Below are 14,167 nucleotides of genomic sequence, written 5' to 3'. Positions count from 1 at the left end.
GGAAAGGAAAAGATGGTACCTTTGTTCATTGTCACTCTCACCCTCACTCTTGCCTTTTCTGCCTTGCTCACTCTGATGAAGCAAGCTTCCATGTGGTGGCCTGCCCCATGGAGAGGGCCACATGGCAGCTTTGGCCAACTGCCAGGAAGGACTGAGCCAACATCTGCCAGCAACCATGTGAGTCGGAAGCCGTTATTTCTCAGTTGAGCCCAAGATGACTGTACCCCAGCTGCAACCTTCACAGCAGTCTTGTGAGCTGCCCTGGCCAGGGGAACCAGTAAGGTCACACTTGGATTCCTGCCCTCCAAAAACTGAGCAATAGATAACCAATGTGTGGCAAGCCGCTCTGTGAGGTGTGGAGTGACAGGTAACTAGCAGAGGAACTTTCAAAGGTGCCATTCTGAATCAGGGAGACACCTTGATGTCTGACCCATTCCTCAAGCCTTCTACTTCATCTTCACCCGTGATAAAGGAGACAAAATATACGTATAAATGTAAACAGCCAGTATTTAATGACATACACTATTTACATATAATTTATGGCATACTTTTCTTAATGCTCAATTTTCAAGGCTTAGCCCTAGGAAAGCTTTGCTGGAGTTCTGAGAGGTTGTGTGTGAGCCCAGTGTTCAGGTAGGATGAGAAGATGAATCCCAGTCAGACCATAAGCCTGTGTCTTCCACCTAGCCATTCTGAGGCTGTGTCCTTTGAGCCGAGGGTACATTGAATACTCCCCTGACACTCCATGTGAGTGTGCGCATCATTAACTCCCTTGGTTATGAAAAAAACGAAAGAAACTATGGCTCCTCCACTGTTAACAGGAGGTTTCTTTTCCTGAGAACACTGGTGAAGGGCACCCCTGGCCATCTGCTAGTATTTTCCTCAGTGAGACGCCTGGCTTTCTCACTGGGAGGAAGGTTTCTCATGCTTGCCAAAATTAGGTGGAGGAAGCACATGCCAGAGCTGTTTGTGGAGGACAGTCACCTGGATAAGGCCCCAAGCACAAATCAGTGATCCAGGTCTTCTCACAGTTCCAGCATCAGCTCCTGGTGGGACCCTGATGATTCCTTTCCTTCTGGGCATCACTCTTCTTTTTGTAAAATTGAGGAGGTGACAGGGACCATCCTAGATTGTATCTGTCAATAGCAAGAGGCCAGAAATGGACAGCTCTCCTTAGAGGGCCAGGGCCCCGCCACTTAGCCACCGTGCCCTTTCTGAAGAGCAGCCGGAGGGACTGTTGTGCCACAAGGGACTCTGTGAGATGTTGTCCAGCCTGTTCCTAATGGTGTCTTGCAGTTCCTCGTCACCCAGTAGGACTGCTGCAGCCAGTGCCAATAGGAAGTATTCCATGGCATCATGGGCATCCTAACCACAGCAGAGGGACCAAAAGAGACATCATTAGCTTCAAGGACAGCACACTGGAAAACAATGTTGGGAACATTAACATTTTCTGATCAATATCCCATCCCCATGTCCCTGATCCTCAGGAGAACTCCTCCCCCACTTCACTGTGGCCCCAGTGGGATTGCCAATCACAGTGTCCCTCCTCTGCAGGCACAGAGGTGGTATCTTCCCCAGCTGAGCCAATCATGATGCATCATTTCTCTGGACACACTACTTCAGGATTGTGGGCCTGATCTAAACTTGACCTATCTATCACTCTCTGGCACTTCTCTGTGTGACCAAATAAGAGAAATGACTCCTCATTCTTTTGGATGTGAGTTGAGTCTCCCAGTAACTATTAGGGAAGGAGGCCAAAAAACACAGAGAAATAAAAACACAGAATGTCAAGAAGGAGGTTGGGAAATCCATGGTCTTATTGGAGGAAAAAGACCCAGAACTATAGAAACTAAATCTGTCCCTCAGCTTTCCATGATTTTTTGGTCTGTTTGTCTGTTCTGCTTAAGGTTGAATGCTTCTCTTTGCAACCTCTGGAATCCTTGGTTGATGCAATCAGAGCATGCATTCTCTGTCCCTAAACTTCTTTGGGAGCTGTGGGACTAACACAATGTGCTAAGGAGACCTTCACCTCCCCTGTTGCTCCCTTCACAGCATAGATGAGAAACAGATGCCTCTTTGGGTGAGATGCAACAAAAGATGCCTGATTCCCTTAACCCTCATAAGCCAGTAATTAATTCAGGTCAGAAACAAAGTCTGGCCAGCAAGGAAAGGGCAGCAGAGCTTCCCTGAGTGTCCCAATGGAGCCAACATTGGATGAGACTCAGAAGTCACTGTAGGGCTTAAGGGACATACTGGGGATGACAGGGACCTTTACTGAGAGCAAACCAAACTTGGGAACACAGCTCTAGGGTTAGGGCTGTAACAGGATTGCAGACCAATATAGGTGCAGACATGAGTGGAGACATGAGAAGTTCTAGATTCAACTATAGCCAGAAATCAGGAGAATCTGAATTAAAAGCTCTTTAGGACCTAGGTATACTTACATGCAAAGGTTCCATATCTCTTTTACCTCAAACATGTTCACATGCATGAACAGTTATTGTGCAAGAAAGTTTCACATTACTTGACAAGAAATGAGCTGCAGTTGAGTATAACACTTAGTGGGCTTATAAGTATTCACTGTAATTTTGATGTGGGAGCTTATATTATTGGGGTGGGGTCATGTGTTTTTGCAGGTTGTCAAGGGACTCACAGGCACTAAGCAATAGACTCAGAATATCTGATAGGAAAAACCAACACAGGGCAAGGAGAAAGAGATGTGGCTTGTCTCCTCCAGAGATGGAAGCACCTCAGACTTCTGAAGGGATTGGGGCTGAGTTGCAGGATCCATTATGTCCTTGGTGGAACTACCCCACCCTGTTCGTAAAGACTTCCCATCTTGGCCCAGTGGTCCTCGTTCCTTCGTCTCAAGGTTTCCTCCCCACCTTTGCAGGGAAAAGGCATGGTTAGACAGTAGCTCTCACACAGCCTAGTCACCCCTTACCTTCAGCTGGTAGAAGGTGAGTCTGCCCAGGCGATAATACACCTTGGCATAGTATAGTGCCTCCTTGGGACTCTGAAGCCATGGTGGGCAGAGGGACAGAGTCTTTAGGTAGCAGTCCTCAGCCATCTCATACATGTGCAGGGAGTAGTACACAGTAGCCAGCCGGTGAAAAGCCACCAGCTCCTGCTTCGGATCTCCTAGGAATTACAAGACTGAGAAAGGTGCCCTGTAGAGAGTACTAGGCATCATTCATGTATGCACTCATTCTGTAAATCTTTCTGAAAGTCTTCTAGATGTCAAAGACTGCCTGGAGCATAGGAAACTGTCAACCACAGACACTAAACAACACAGGCACTAAGCTTCTCATGGGACCTGGTGCCTCAGGACACAGACATTCTTATGACACCCCATAAACAATCACATATAACATGGCTCCTATGAACAGTGCTACCACTCTCTGAGCATGATTAAATTAAGCACAACGTGCATCGGTCAAGGCTTTCTGGGATGATTCCCAGAAGAAAATGGTCTCTGTGCTGCACATAATAATAGAATTCAGGATTCTGAGATGGGGCATTGTGACAAGATTAGCTTAACCCAGCTACCAGGAATTCCTTACAACAAATAATTCTGGACAACAATTATCCTCTCCACAAGTAAATAAAGAAAGAAAGAAAGAAATACCTCTCTTCAGAGAGCTCTGGTGTCACCAAGTAGCCATCATTTCCCAATTCGTTACCCTCGCATTCTCAGTTTCATACTAGAGACCCTGTCCTCTTTCTTTTTCTTTTTCTCTTTCTTTTCATGTAGGTGTGTGTGCAGAATGTGTGTGAGAATGTGGGGGAGAGGGTGGGTATAGAGGAAAACCTCAAGTGTTATGCCTCTCAGATACCATTCATCCTTTCTGAGACAGGGTCTCTCATTAGCATGAAGCTTGCCAAGTAGGCTAGACTGGCTGTCTAGGGAGTCCTATGCACCCAATATCCATCTCCCCAACACTGAGAGGCAAAGCAATCTTTTCATAGCATTTTAATGTGGGTGCTGGGGATGGGAGTCAGAGCCTCATCTTTAAAAGCAGCACTTTATTGACGGAGCTATCACCCTAACCCTCTATCATTTCAGACACTTGAGTCATTGGCTTCTCATGAGCATATAGCAGTGTTTAAGGTATCAGTGTGCTAACTGACTTAATAACTAGCTACTTTAATGCCAAATGATCTTTTCCAGGGAACAAAGGTTCACAATCCAATCATATATTTAGACTATTGGCAAGATGGCTTTTGGAGTCTATCTAAAATCATCACTTAAGTTTCAAAGGGATAAAAGCCAAAATTTAAAAAGAAAACCCAAAGGAAAGAAGTTTGTGATATGGAAAAATGCAAGTCCAGTGTCCTTTTAACTCCTTTTCAGATAAGGATGGAATACTCAGTTGCCTGGGGCCCCTAAGGCCTTTTCTGAGATTAGCTGAATAAAGTTAATGGGAGAAAGAGAGCAAGAGCTCTCAAGTGCAATTAGGCACAATGAAGTCCACTATTATCCATTTCCGATGTCCTTGAAAAGGCCCAGGAGTTTCTTCTAAAACCATCACAAAAGTTGCCATTTACCTCTCACTCTAATCAAGGATTCTCTAATCAAACCTGCTTTTCCTCAAGCACCAACACTCAAAAAAACCTTTGTTTTCAGTCTCTTCCATTCTGCCTCTTTTCTGTACCAGTGACTAATGCTGTTTCTCACTAGCTTTTGCTACAAATGTAAACTATTTCAAATATTTTGTGAGTTAGGTTAATGGGAACTTGACCTTCATTTGCATTTCTATTCCATGGGAAAATGTGCTTTTCACTAAAGAACAATCAATTTAAATTTCAAGGCAAAAAGTCCTTGTGTAATGAAGGTATTACATATGCATAGAATAAAATACTATTAACCTCATACTTGGGGAACTATACCAACTGTGATATAATAATTAGCATGGGACTTAGGTCCTCTGTAGTTTAAATATAAACAACAACTGGTCGTCATAACAGCATGGGGTGGGTACTGGTTTTAATCCTTCTCTGCAAGTGAGGAGCAAAGTTTAAGGAAGCTAAGCAGCTTGTTTCATTACAGTGACCCTGATATCCAGCCTGAATCCAGAGCCAGGGCCCATGGCTTTGCTAGGTAAGCTTTCTTCTTGTTCCATGCACCCACCAGATAAGACCACCTACCTGTGAGGACACTCAGCCTGGCAGCCAAGGTGGCAAATTCCAAAGCTTTCTCATAGCTTTCCAGGCTGATCTGCAGCTCTGCCAGCTTGTTGAAGATTCTCAGCTCAGTTCTCAGTGCCTTCATCCTCCTTGCTATAGGAACAGCCCCAGCCTGAGAACAGAGACATGGGCAACCTTAGTCTATAACACACACTGCATTTCATAGGCCTGGCCTTTCCTGGTGGAGCTGGGGTATGACCACTGAGTTTCCACACATATCTCCGATCAACTGGCTCTGCTGGGTTTTGCTTTTGGTGCTTTGCCAAGACCTAAGAGGTTCAAGAAGTAGAGATTATCTGACCTCATAAAACTGGGGCAACCAAGAACAGAAAGGAGAGCTGACATCCTAAGGTCATCTGGGAAGTCATTCATCTCTCAGCAATCTATGGAGCACATGTACAAGCAGGTGCCTGTTGGTGCATAGTGAAAAGCTCAGTCCATTATTCGTATTAGTATGGAAGTGTAGACATGTCACTTCATCTCTCTAAACCTCAATTTTCTTATCCCAAAAATGCATATGAAAATAAGGACCTTTGTGGCCAGGGATGTGTTTCTCACTCTCATCACCTGTGCTCAGTGCCTGACACATATTTGGTACCTGATCATCTGTAATGGAAAAAATAACTGAACAAATGAGTGGATATCCAAACAAATGAAAGTTTAGGATCAGGATCAAGTAAAAAAATGATTTCTCAAACTTCTGATAATAAGCAATTATTCACATATCTGCTATTTCTGGATATTTACTTAATTAGTATTGTTTAAGTCAACTCTAATTGTCTTGCCTCACCATTTGCAATATCTGTGAAATGATGGGTTTGATGAGCTGGTAGAATACAATTTAATTTTTTGTTGTTTTATTTTTTTCCCTGTTTTTTTGAGGTAGAGTCTTGCTCTAGCCCAGGATGACCTAGAATTCACTATGTAGTCTCAGGGTGGCCTCTAAATCACAGTGATCCTCCTACCTCAGCCTCCCGAGTGTTGGAACTAAAGGTATGCTCCACCATACCTGGCCTTAATATACTTCAGTACATACTTAGTAATAGCAGAGTGAGATGTCTTAGTACCTGTCTGTACATCCTTTTAGGTCATTTCCCACTGTGCAGCCAGTACTGAGGAGGAGGACTAATAAAATGTGTGTACTACTTCTACAAACTGTAATGTGCCATGTACTCAAGAGTCATAGTTACTATGGTTTGGTGTCCCAGTGAGGATCATTTCTCAAGCCTGAGAGTAATTGGCCTTATCAAATCTTTTCTTGGGGGAAAGAGAAGAAATTATGTAAATGCCAGACAAAGAACAAATACTAACAAGAAAGGGGAAGAGGATCCACTGATGGCCTGCCCACGTTTGTCACAGGGCTTGTCTGAGCACACGGGCAGTTGGGGGCTTACCCGATAGTACTCCACAGCACGATGTCTGTGGCGAGTTCCATTGAAGAACACATCACCTGCTTCTTCATAGAGCTTGAGAGCCAAGGAAGGCTCCTCTGACTTCAAGGCTGTCTGGATGGCTGCCTGGTGGGACAGAAATGACAGTCAAGGCAAAGGGACAAGCATCCCTGGGACAGGAATAAAGAGGACTCAAAGTACCTGGTCTGAATTCTGAAGTTTCTAGTGCATGAGTAAGGAGACACAGAGACTCTTCATCTGACAGTACTCGATCATGAGAGGAGAGAATTCTCCTGGTGATGCTAGAGGTAATTTTTAGCAGTACACATGTAAATACTGTGTTGTAGTACTTAAGTATTTATTTTAATAGATTTCAAGGGGACAAAAGATTAAATGGATCGATCCAGTGATTTCTGACAGCATTGTGTAAAACTAAGTGTAAAAAATGAGAAAGATGACTTGAAGATGGATGAGTCAAAGAAAAATAAGTAGATAATAGTGCAGAAGGTGCATGGAAATAGCAAAACTTTTTTTCATTTAATATTTGTATAATATTTTTATTTTATTTTTATTCATTTATTTGCAAGAAGAGAGAGAAAAAATGAATAGGCATGTGAGGGCCTCTAGCCACTGCAAACAAACTCTAGACACATGTACCACTTGGTGCATCTGGCTTTACGTGGGTAATGGGGAACTGAACCTGGGTGATCAGATTTTGCAAACAAGCACCTCTAACCACTGAGAAATCTTTCCAACCCAGCAAAACTATTTCTATACTTACTATATAAAGCCCTTAAACTGGAAATTAGGGATCCACTCCAGCACATGGTAATAGTGAAACTTGCTATTCAACTTTCCCAAGTCCATGCCACTAGTAATAGCAAACAAATGCTACATTTCAGCTCAGTACCTCCGCCCAGCCCCTCCAAACATCAACCGTGTCTGATTCCAGCCAGTCAGTTGGGGGTACAGCTGCCTCCTCCAATGGTCAAGTCAGCAGACCTCCACCCACCTGCAAGTACAGCTCCACCAGCTCATCTTCCCGCATGAAGTAGTGCACACGCCCGGCCCCCAGCCACGCCTCAGCGGCTTTGTCTCTCTCCCCCAGGTCAACAAATATACGCAAGCTCTCCTTGATGCAGGTGAGGGATCTCCTGAGGGACCTGGGGGCAGACAGTGACCTGTGAGGTATGAGGAGGTTGAAGAGACAGTAGAGAAGTTTCCTGTTTCTTGGTTTCCCAGCTACAAAATGGGAGTGTAACTGCACCTGCCTTAGAAGATTATTATGAAGATTGACTAACACAATAAAATGAGAATGCTTATGCTAGTGCCTAGGAAGTAGTGAGCACTTGAAAAATAGCTAAATATTATTATTATTGACCCATTGTCCCTCAATCTTTTGCATTCACTGTAGCATTTTTCATAAATACCTAATAAACATTAGATTCCAAATGCATGTTTATGAGATGAATGAGTGAGTGGCAATAGTAGAAACTTTAAATCATTGAAAAGATTTTAATATTTTATTAAGAGAAATCAAAACAGCATGAAAGGTGTTTTTTTTTAAGTTGATACTTTATTACTCGTTAATTATTTGGAAATTCTATTTGGTGGTCTTTAATTATTTGGAAAATTGTATTACAAAGAAAACACAATTCTCCATGACAGGGATTAATGAAAAAATAAGACATGGGTTATGCAGTGTTACCCAGATTCAGATTTAGAGAACAGAAGTCTAGGCTATAGGGTCTCAAACCCAGCAGCAGTAAGAGTCTCTTGGGGGTTTTGAAATATATACATAAATGCAATTCATACATATACAATACAACATATACAATACAAGCCATACAATGTGCCTCCATAAGTTGAAATGCTATACTAGCTTGGGTCCTGAATTGTCTGGGAGTGTGGCCCAAGTACCATCATCTTGTCACTGTTCCCATGTAACTCAGATATAGGGCTTGGGATGAGATTGGATGATCTACTTCAATTCTTTCATGTTATGGAGAAAGCAGGCTTAGAGATGGAAAGTGACTTTCATAAGGTGGCATAGCACACAAGGGGAAGGCCCACACCTACAACAACCGCTCTCCTGAGTCCCAGCCCCACACATGGTTCTCAGAGTATGACACATAGCCCTCCTGCACCAGCAGCAACTGGGAAGCTTTAGCAAACTTCAGATGCCCAAAGCTTCCTGAGACTAACAACCAAATATCATAGTCACAATCCATAAACCTAAAGTTTACACCCATGTTGGTCGAAGTTAAGAACCAATGAGCCAAACCATTTATATCGTTCCAGAAACGCCAGTCACTATAAATAGTATCTGCAAAGACCGTGTGTCTTTATCACATGTTGTGGCTTTGATGTGGCTGGTCTCACCATGGATAATGGCACTGGAGACTTGATCTTTACTGTGGTGACACTGAAAGGGAGTGGGGCCTATAGGACACAAGGCTTAATCCAAGGCAGTGGGTCACAGGGGCATTATCTTTATGCGGGGTTACTTCACTGGTTAGTCTTCACAAGCATGAGCTGCAATAGAGACACATTGGTGGCTTTGGCTTTGTGATACCATCAGCCATGAAGCCTTCACTAGAGTTGGAATGATGATGGCACCAGTGACCTTGAACCTCCAGAACTGGGATATAAATAAATTCATTTTAAATCCATCACTCAACTTCAGTTATTTCATAATAGCAATGGAAAATGAGCTAATACATCAATTCATGGCAGACAACTGCCAGGTTCCTTTTCTAGAAAGGCAGCAAGGAGCTCCTTGGCTGATGACCCATAATCCTTTCTGGCAATGAAGTAGCTATTTGCCTTTGAAAAAGTGTGTCAGGTATTTGGGCCATAGAAGAATTAGGAAAGAATAACTCTAGCTGTCCCTAGGGCCCTGCCCTTGACATGAGATGACTGGCATAAAGGATGGACATTGACCTCTCTCAAGTGTTAGAGTAACAGATTTGCTGCCAGGCCTGGGCTTAGAGCTGAGAAACTCCACGCGACACTGTGGAGATCACCAGCCTCCCTGACTGAGCTGGGGTAAGTACAGGCCTCTTTCAGCGTGGGAAGCCTTGACCGCCTCTTCACTGGTCCCAGCTTCCAGCAGGGTGAAGAGGACCCCAGGCCTGGCTTCTGCAGCTCTTTCCACTCACTGCAACAAATGGCTGATGAAGGTAGGACCCCTAAATCTCATCCTGATCCTATTTCCTGCTATTTTTGTTTATTATCACCTGCTATCCTGAGATGTCCTTGCACTGAGGTTGTCTCCAGACCCTCAGAGAGCAAGACTGAGATTCTTACAGAAAGGTCTATACACAGAGCAGGCATTTACTTCCACATTGAGGAAAGAGGAGAAAGCCTTTCCCTGTAAGAACCACTCCACGGTGAAGGCAAGACAGACGAATGTCTTGTCTGTGCCCAGCCATATCTCTACTCCTGTCTCATCATGCTCCCACTCTTGCTATCATTCATCCTGTCTCCATGTTTAGTCTCTAGGAGTTCAGTCCTTGTTTCTTCCTTCCTGCCCAAACATCAGCCGTAAGCCTGTGACCTCCTGACCTCAACAAACCTGTATTCCTAATCATTATACCAACCTTGAAGTGCTTCCTAATCCCTGCCATGCATGAATGAGTTATCTTGACCTCTGACCAAAGGCCAGTCTGCACTTGTCAATTCTGTCCTGTCTTGATAAGAAGCACCATTTTCCAGGCTTGGTGGTGCATGCCTTTAATCCCAGCACTCGGGAAGCAGAGATAGGATTGCCATGAGTTCAAGGCCACCCTAAGATACATAGTGAATTCCAGGTCAGCCTGAGCTAGAGTGAGACCCTACCTCAAAAAAACAAAAAAGAAAAAGAAGCACCATTTGCAGAGGGATCAACCTCTGCCACCTCATTCTCTCATTCCCTATCCACAAACACTTTAAATCAATAGAGTTCTTCTTAACTCATTTTAAAAATAAAGAAACTCACTGTTTTATTTTGTTTTTACTTATCTGTTTCCCTGTTCATTTCTAAAGCTTTATTTTGCATTCTTTGCTACTTATCTTATAATTATCATTGTATCATTGTTACCTGAGATTTATTGAGCATTTAGCATGTGCTACAAACTTGATATGTCTAATCTCGTAATTATCACAAAGCCCCAATAGATCAATATTTCCTTATTTTTCCTAATAGGCTCAAAAAGGGGACGGACCTAGGAGCAGGTAATAAACCATGTTTAAACCACCATCATGTAATCATAAAATGCTTAACTTCCAACTTCACCATAGGTCACTTTTGCTTGCTTTTGCCACTTTAAAAGCCCTTAAAATTGTAAAGGACATGAGTAGCTGTAAACCTTGTACAGAGTTTACTCATCTGCAAAACTGGACAGTACTGCCAATCACAGCCTTGAGATCAAATGAGGACCTAAGAAAAGCAATTGTTTCTTCAATGAGGATTGTTGGAGTGCTTGGGATTAGTCACATCAGTCATGTTGAACAACCAAGTGTTTAATTTTTTTTTCAGTTCCACAGAAATAAGCAGTATAAGACAAAAATAAAAACTAGGAGTAGTGTAGACTCTAGGCTCCTATCATAGTCTTATGTAAAGGCCAATCATTATTCCACAAGAACCTAGTATATACAAAGCATTCCCTCTTTTTTGCTGTGTGTGTGTGTATGTGTGCATGGTCACCTGTATGTGGGTGCAGGTATGTGTGTGGGTGTGTATGCACATGTATGCATGTGTATATGGAACCCAGGGGACATCTAGTGTTTTCCTCACTTGTTCCCCACCTTTTCTTTGAGACAGAGTCTCTTGATGAACCTAAGATCACCAATTCAACTAGACTAGCTAGTCAGTGAGGCCCAGGGATTTCCCTGACTGCCTACCAAGCAATGGAATTGAAAGTATACACTACCATGTCCAGCACTAACATGGGTTATGGGCTCAGAACTGAGGTATCCATGCTTGCACAGCAAGCAATTTACCCACTGAACCAACTCTGCAGCCTACACTTCCTCTCTCTACAGATAATGTACACCCTTTTTGGCACTTACCACAGTTTATATGATACCTGTGGTTACTATTCATTTAATGTCTGTTTCCCATACTATTCTGTAAGCATTATAAGCTCAGGGACTATAACTCCTTTATCTGATTCCTAGCACAGTTCTTGAGCCATAGTCAATTATGAGTAAATACTTGTTTAATGGGTCCAATAAAGCCACACAGTCCTCATGAAACCCACCTGGGCCAACCCTAGAGCAAGGCATTGGTTGATGTGTGTACCTGAAGAGCCAATTAAAACCCACAAAGACCTTTCTTACTAAGGATTGAAACCTTGATCAAATCCAGTTCTTGTGGTCATCTCAAAAGCAGAAAAGACATGACCCTTCAGGTACTGGAAAGAAGGACAGCAAAGTGTCTCAAGGCAAAACCCTAAATCAGAGCCAAGCTTTCTAGTACCTACTAGCCCACAATCTACCACTTCAAAACTCCAGAGAAAAACTATTAAATTAAGAACAACTAAAATTGGGCTGGAGAGATGGCTTAGCAGTTAAGCGCTTGCCTGTGAAGCTTAAGGACCCTGGTTCAAGGCTCGATTCCCCAGGACCCACGTTAGCCAGATGCACAAGGGGGCGCACACATCTGGAGTTCGTTTGCAGTGGCTGGAGGCCCAAGCACGTCCTTTCTCTCTCTCTCCCTCTCCCTCCCTCTCTGTCTCTCTCTCTTTCTCTCTCTCTCTGCCTCTTTCTCTTTCTGTCACTTTCAAATAAATAAATAAAAATAAACAACAAAAAATAACAACTAAAATCATCAGAAAGGCAGTAGGGTAGTTAGGCAGTGAGGCACGGGGGGGCAGAATAAAAACTATGTGAAATCAAAAAGTCAATGATCTGAGTGAAGCCCAATGAAATGAGTGGCATGATCTATCTGGACTGGCAGGCAGAGGCAGAACTAATGACTGTGAGGCCATTTTCACCCACACAACTCCATGAGGTTTCCCCAGAGCCATCTGCACACCACCCAAAGGCAGAGTATAACAAAGTACTTAAGCTCAGAAATAGAATACCAGCAGTGGAAAACTGACTCATGTGGCAAATGCCACATTGGAATGTAGCCATGCTCCTTTGTGAATGTGCTTTTTATGGTTGGTTTTGAACTACAGCTGGAGTGAAAGAGTTGTGACAGAGCATATGGTCCATAAAACCTAAAGATGTACGATTGTGGGTTTAAAAAAAAAAAAAACATGTTTCTTAATGCTGAACATAGTGGCTCATGCATATAATCCCAGAATTTAGGAGGCAGAGACAGAAGCAGAAGGACCAGAAGTTCAAAGCCTACCTGTTCTATAAGACCCTGTCTCAAAACTCAGAAATCAAAGAAAAAGTTTGCCAACCCTTCTCTAGTACAACATCAATCCCTGCTGAGGAGCTGCAGGCAAGTTGTTGGGCTATTTTAACTTTTACTTAGTCCACAAGCCTTTTTGTCACTTGTGGTTGCCCAGAGAGTTATAGTGCTTAGCCACCAGCATGTGCTCACTGAATACTTCTGTTACAATCAGGATTTTCTTTGTGGATGCTCACTGTGAAGTTCAGAGGCTGGCTGCAATCTAATCCTGTGCCCCACCCCCACAGTCTGTAACCCTTCCTAAGCCACCAGCTTGGGTCTTCTCCTCTCATAGCTGAATGAACACCAAAACGTCTTCCTAATGGGTCCCATGGCTACTACTATTCCTTCTATGTGAAATGCTGTTCTCTACCAGTCTCCACTTTCAAAACTCTTACTTGGTGCTAAAAGTTTTCAATAAGAGCTAGGACCTGCACAGGAGTTCGAATGTTCTGCTTCTCACTAGCATCCACTCCCTTCTCCATTCCAGGTGAAAGATCTACCATTGTACTTGGGATCCACACATAAATTTTGGGGCTCTGCTTATCTTGGCACCCCTCTCTCCTCCGAGCCTGAGGGAGGACTTTCGACCACTAGAGCTGGGACCTGCGTGTGAGTCCTGGTGCTCAGTTTCTCCCAGGCACCCCACTCCTCCTCCACTCCAGGCACCCCACTCCTCCTCCACTCCAGGCTCCACGGATCCACCCTCAGAGCTGGAGCCCACACATGAGTTTGGACTATCAGTTTTTCCCTAGCAGATGCTCCCTCTCTGCCCCAGGTGGCCAACATGGGACCTAAACATGAGTTTGGGCATTCAGCTTTCCCTTTGTACCACTTTCCTCCCCATCTCTATGCCGGTGTTATTTTTGTTGGTAGAGCCAAGGACTCATGCACACGTTCAGGCACAGCTTCAACCAAACTGAGATCACCTCACCTACGCCATGAAAAAGGCAGCCTAATATCTCCAAAAGTGAACTCCAATCACTACAGAGAGAATAGACAAGTGAAAGCAAATAAATACCAATGCCCTTCAAATGCTCACTTAACACATTGTGCCAGATGGACCTGACCAACACACTATCTCTAGATGAGTAAGTCTGAATGCAAAATAGGTAACACACACACACACACACACACACACACAAAACAGCCAGTATGTTTCCCATAAGAATTACTAATTCCTAGAGCTACATAGAGAAAACCC

At 43.6% G+C, this 14,167-nt stretch overlaps 1 protein-coding gene across 2 annotated transcripts in view; it reads right to left on the bottom strand.

The window, feature by feature from the left end:
• Positions 1-509: 509 nt before the first annotated feature.
• The window catches only part of Sh3tc2 (SH3 domain and tetratricopeptide repeats 2), a 70,004-nt gene continuing 56,346 nt past the window's right edge, over positions 510-14,167 (bottom strand). For both annotated transcript variants that reach the window (XM_004664752.2, XM_045133148.1), the window contains 5 exons: positions 7,591-7,741; positions 6,582-6,704; positions 5,149-5,299; positions 2,945-3,141; positions 510-1,365 (listed from right to left, as the gene is read on the bottom strand). In XM_004664752.2, coding sequence (XP_004664809.2) covers positions 1,174-1,365; positions 2,945-3,141; positions 5,149-5,299; positions 6,582-6,704; positions 7,591-7,741 — 814 coding nt within the window. In that variant the 3' untranslated portion in view covers positions 510-1,173. The remainder of the gene's footprint in view (positions 1,366-2,944; positions 3,142-5,148; positions 5,300-6,581; positions 6,705-7,590; positions 7,742-14,167) is intronic.

This window comes from Jaculus jaculus, chromosome 13 (genome assembly GCF_020740685.1).
Source record: "Jaculus jaculus isolate mJacJac1 chromosome 13, mJacJac1.mat.Y.cur, whole genome shotgun sequence".
Classification (NCBI taxonomy): domain Eukaryota; kingdom Metazoa; phylum Chordata; class Mammalia; order Rodentia; family Dipodidae; genus Jaculus; species Jaculus jaculus.
Note: the sequence above shows the minus strand (reverse complement) of the source record. Positions and strands in the feature narration are given on the sequence as shown.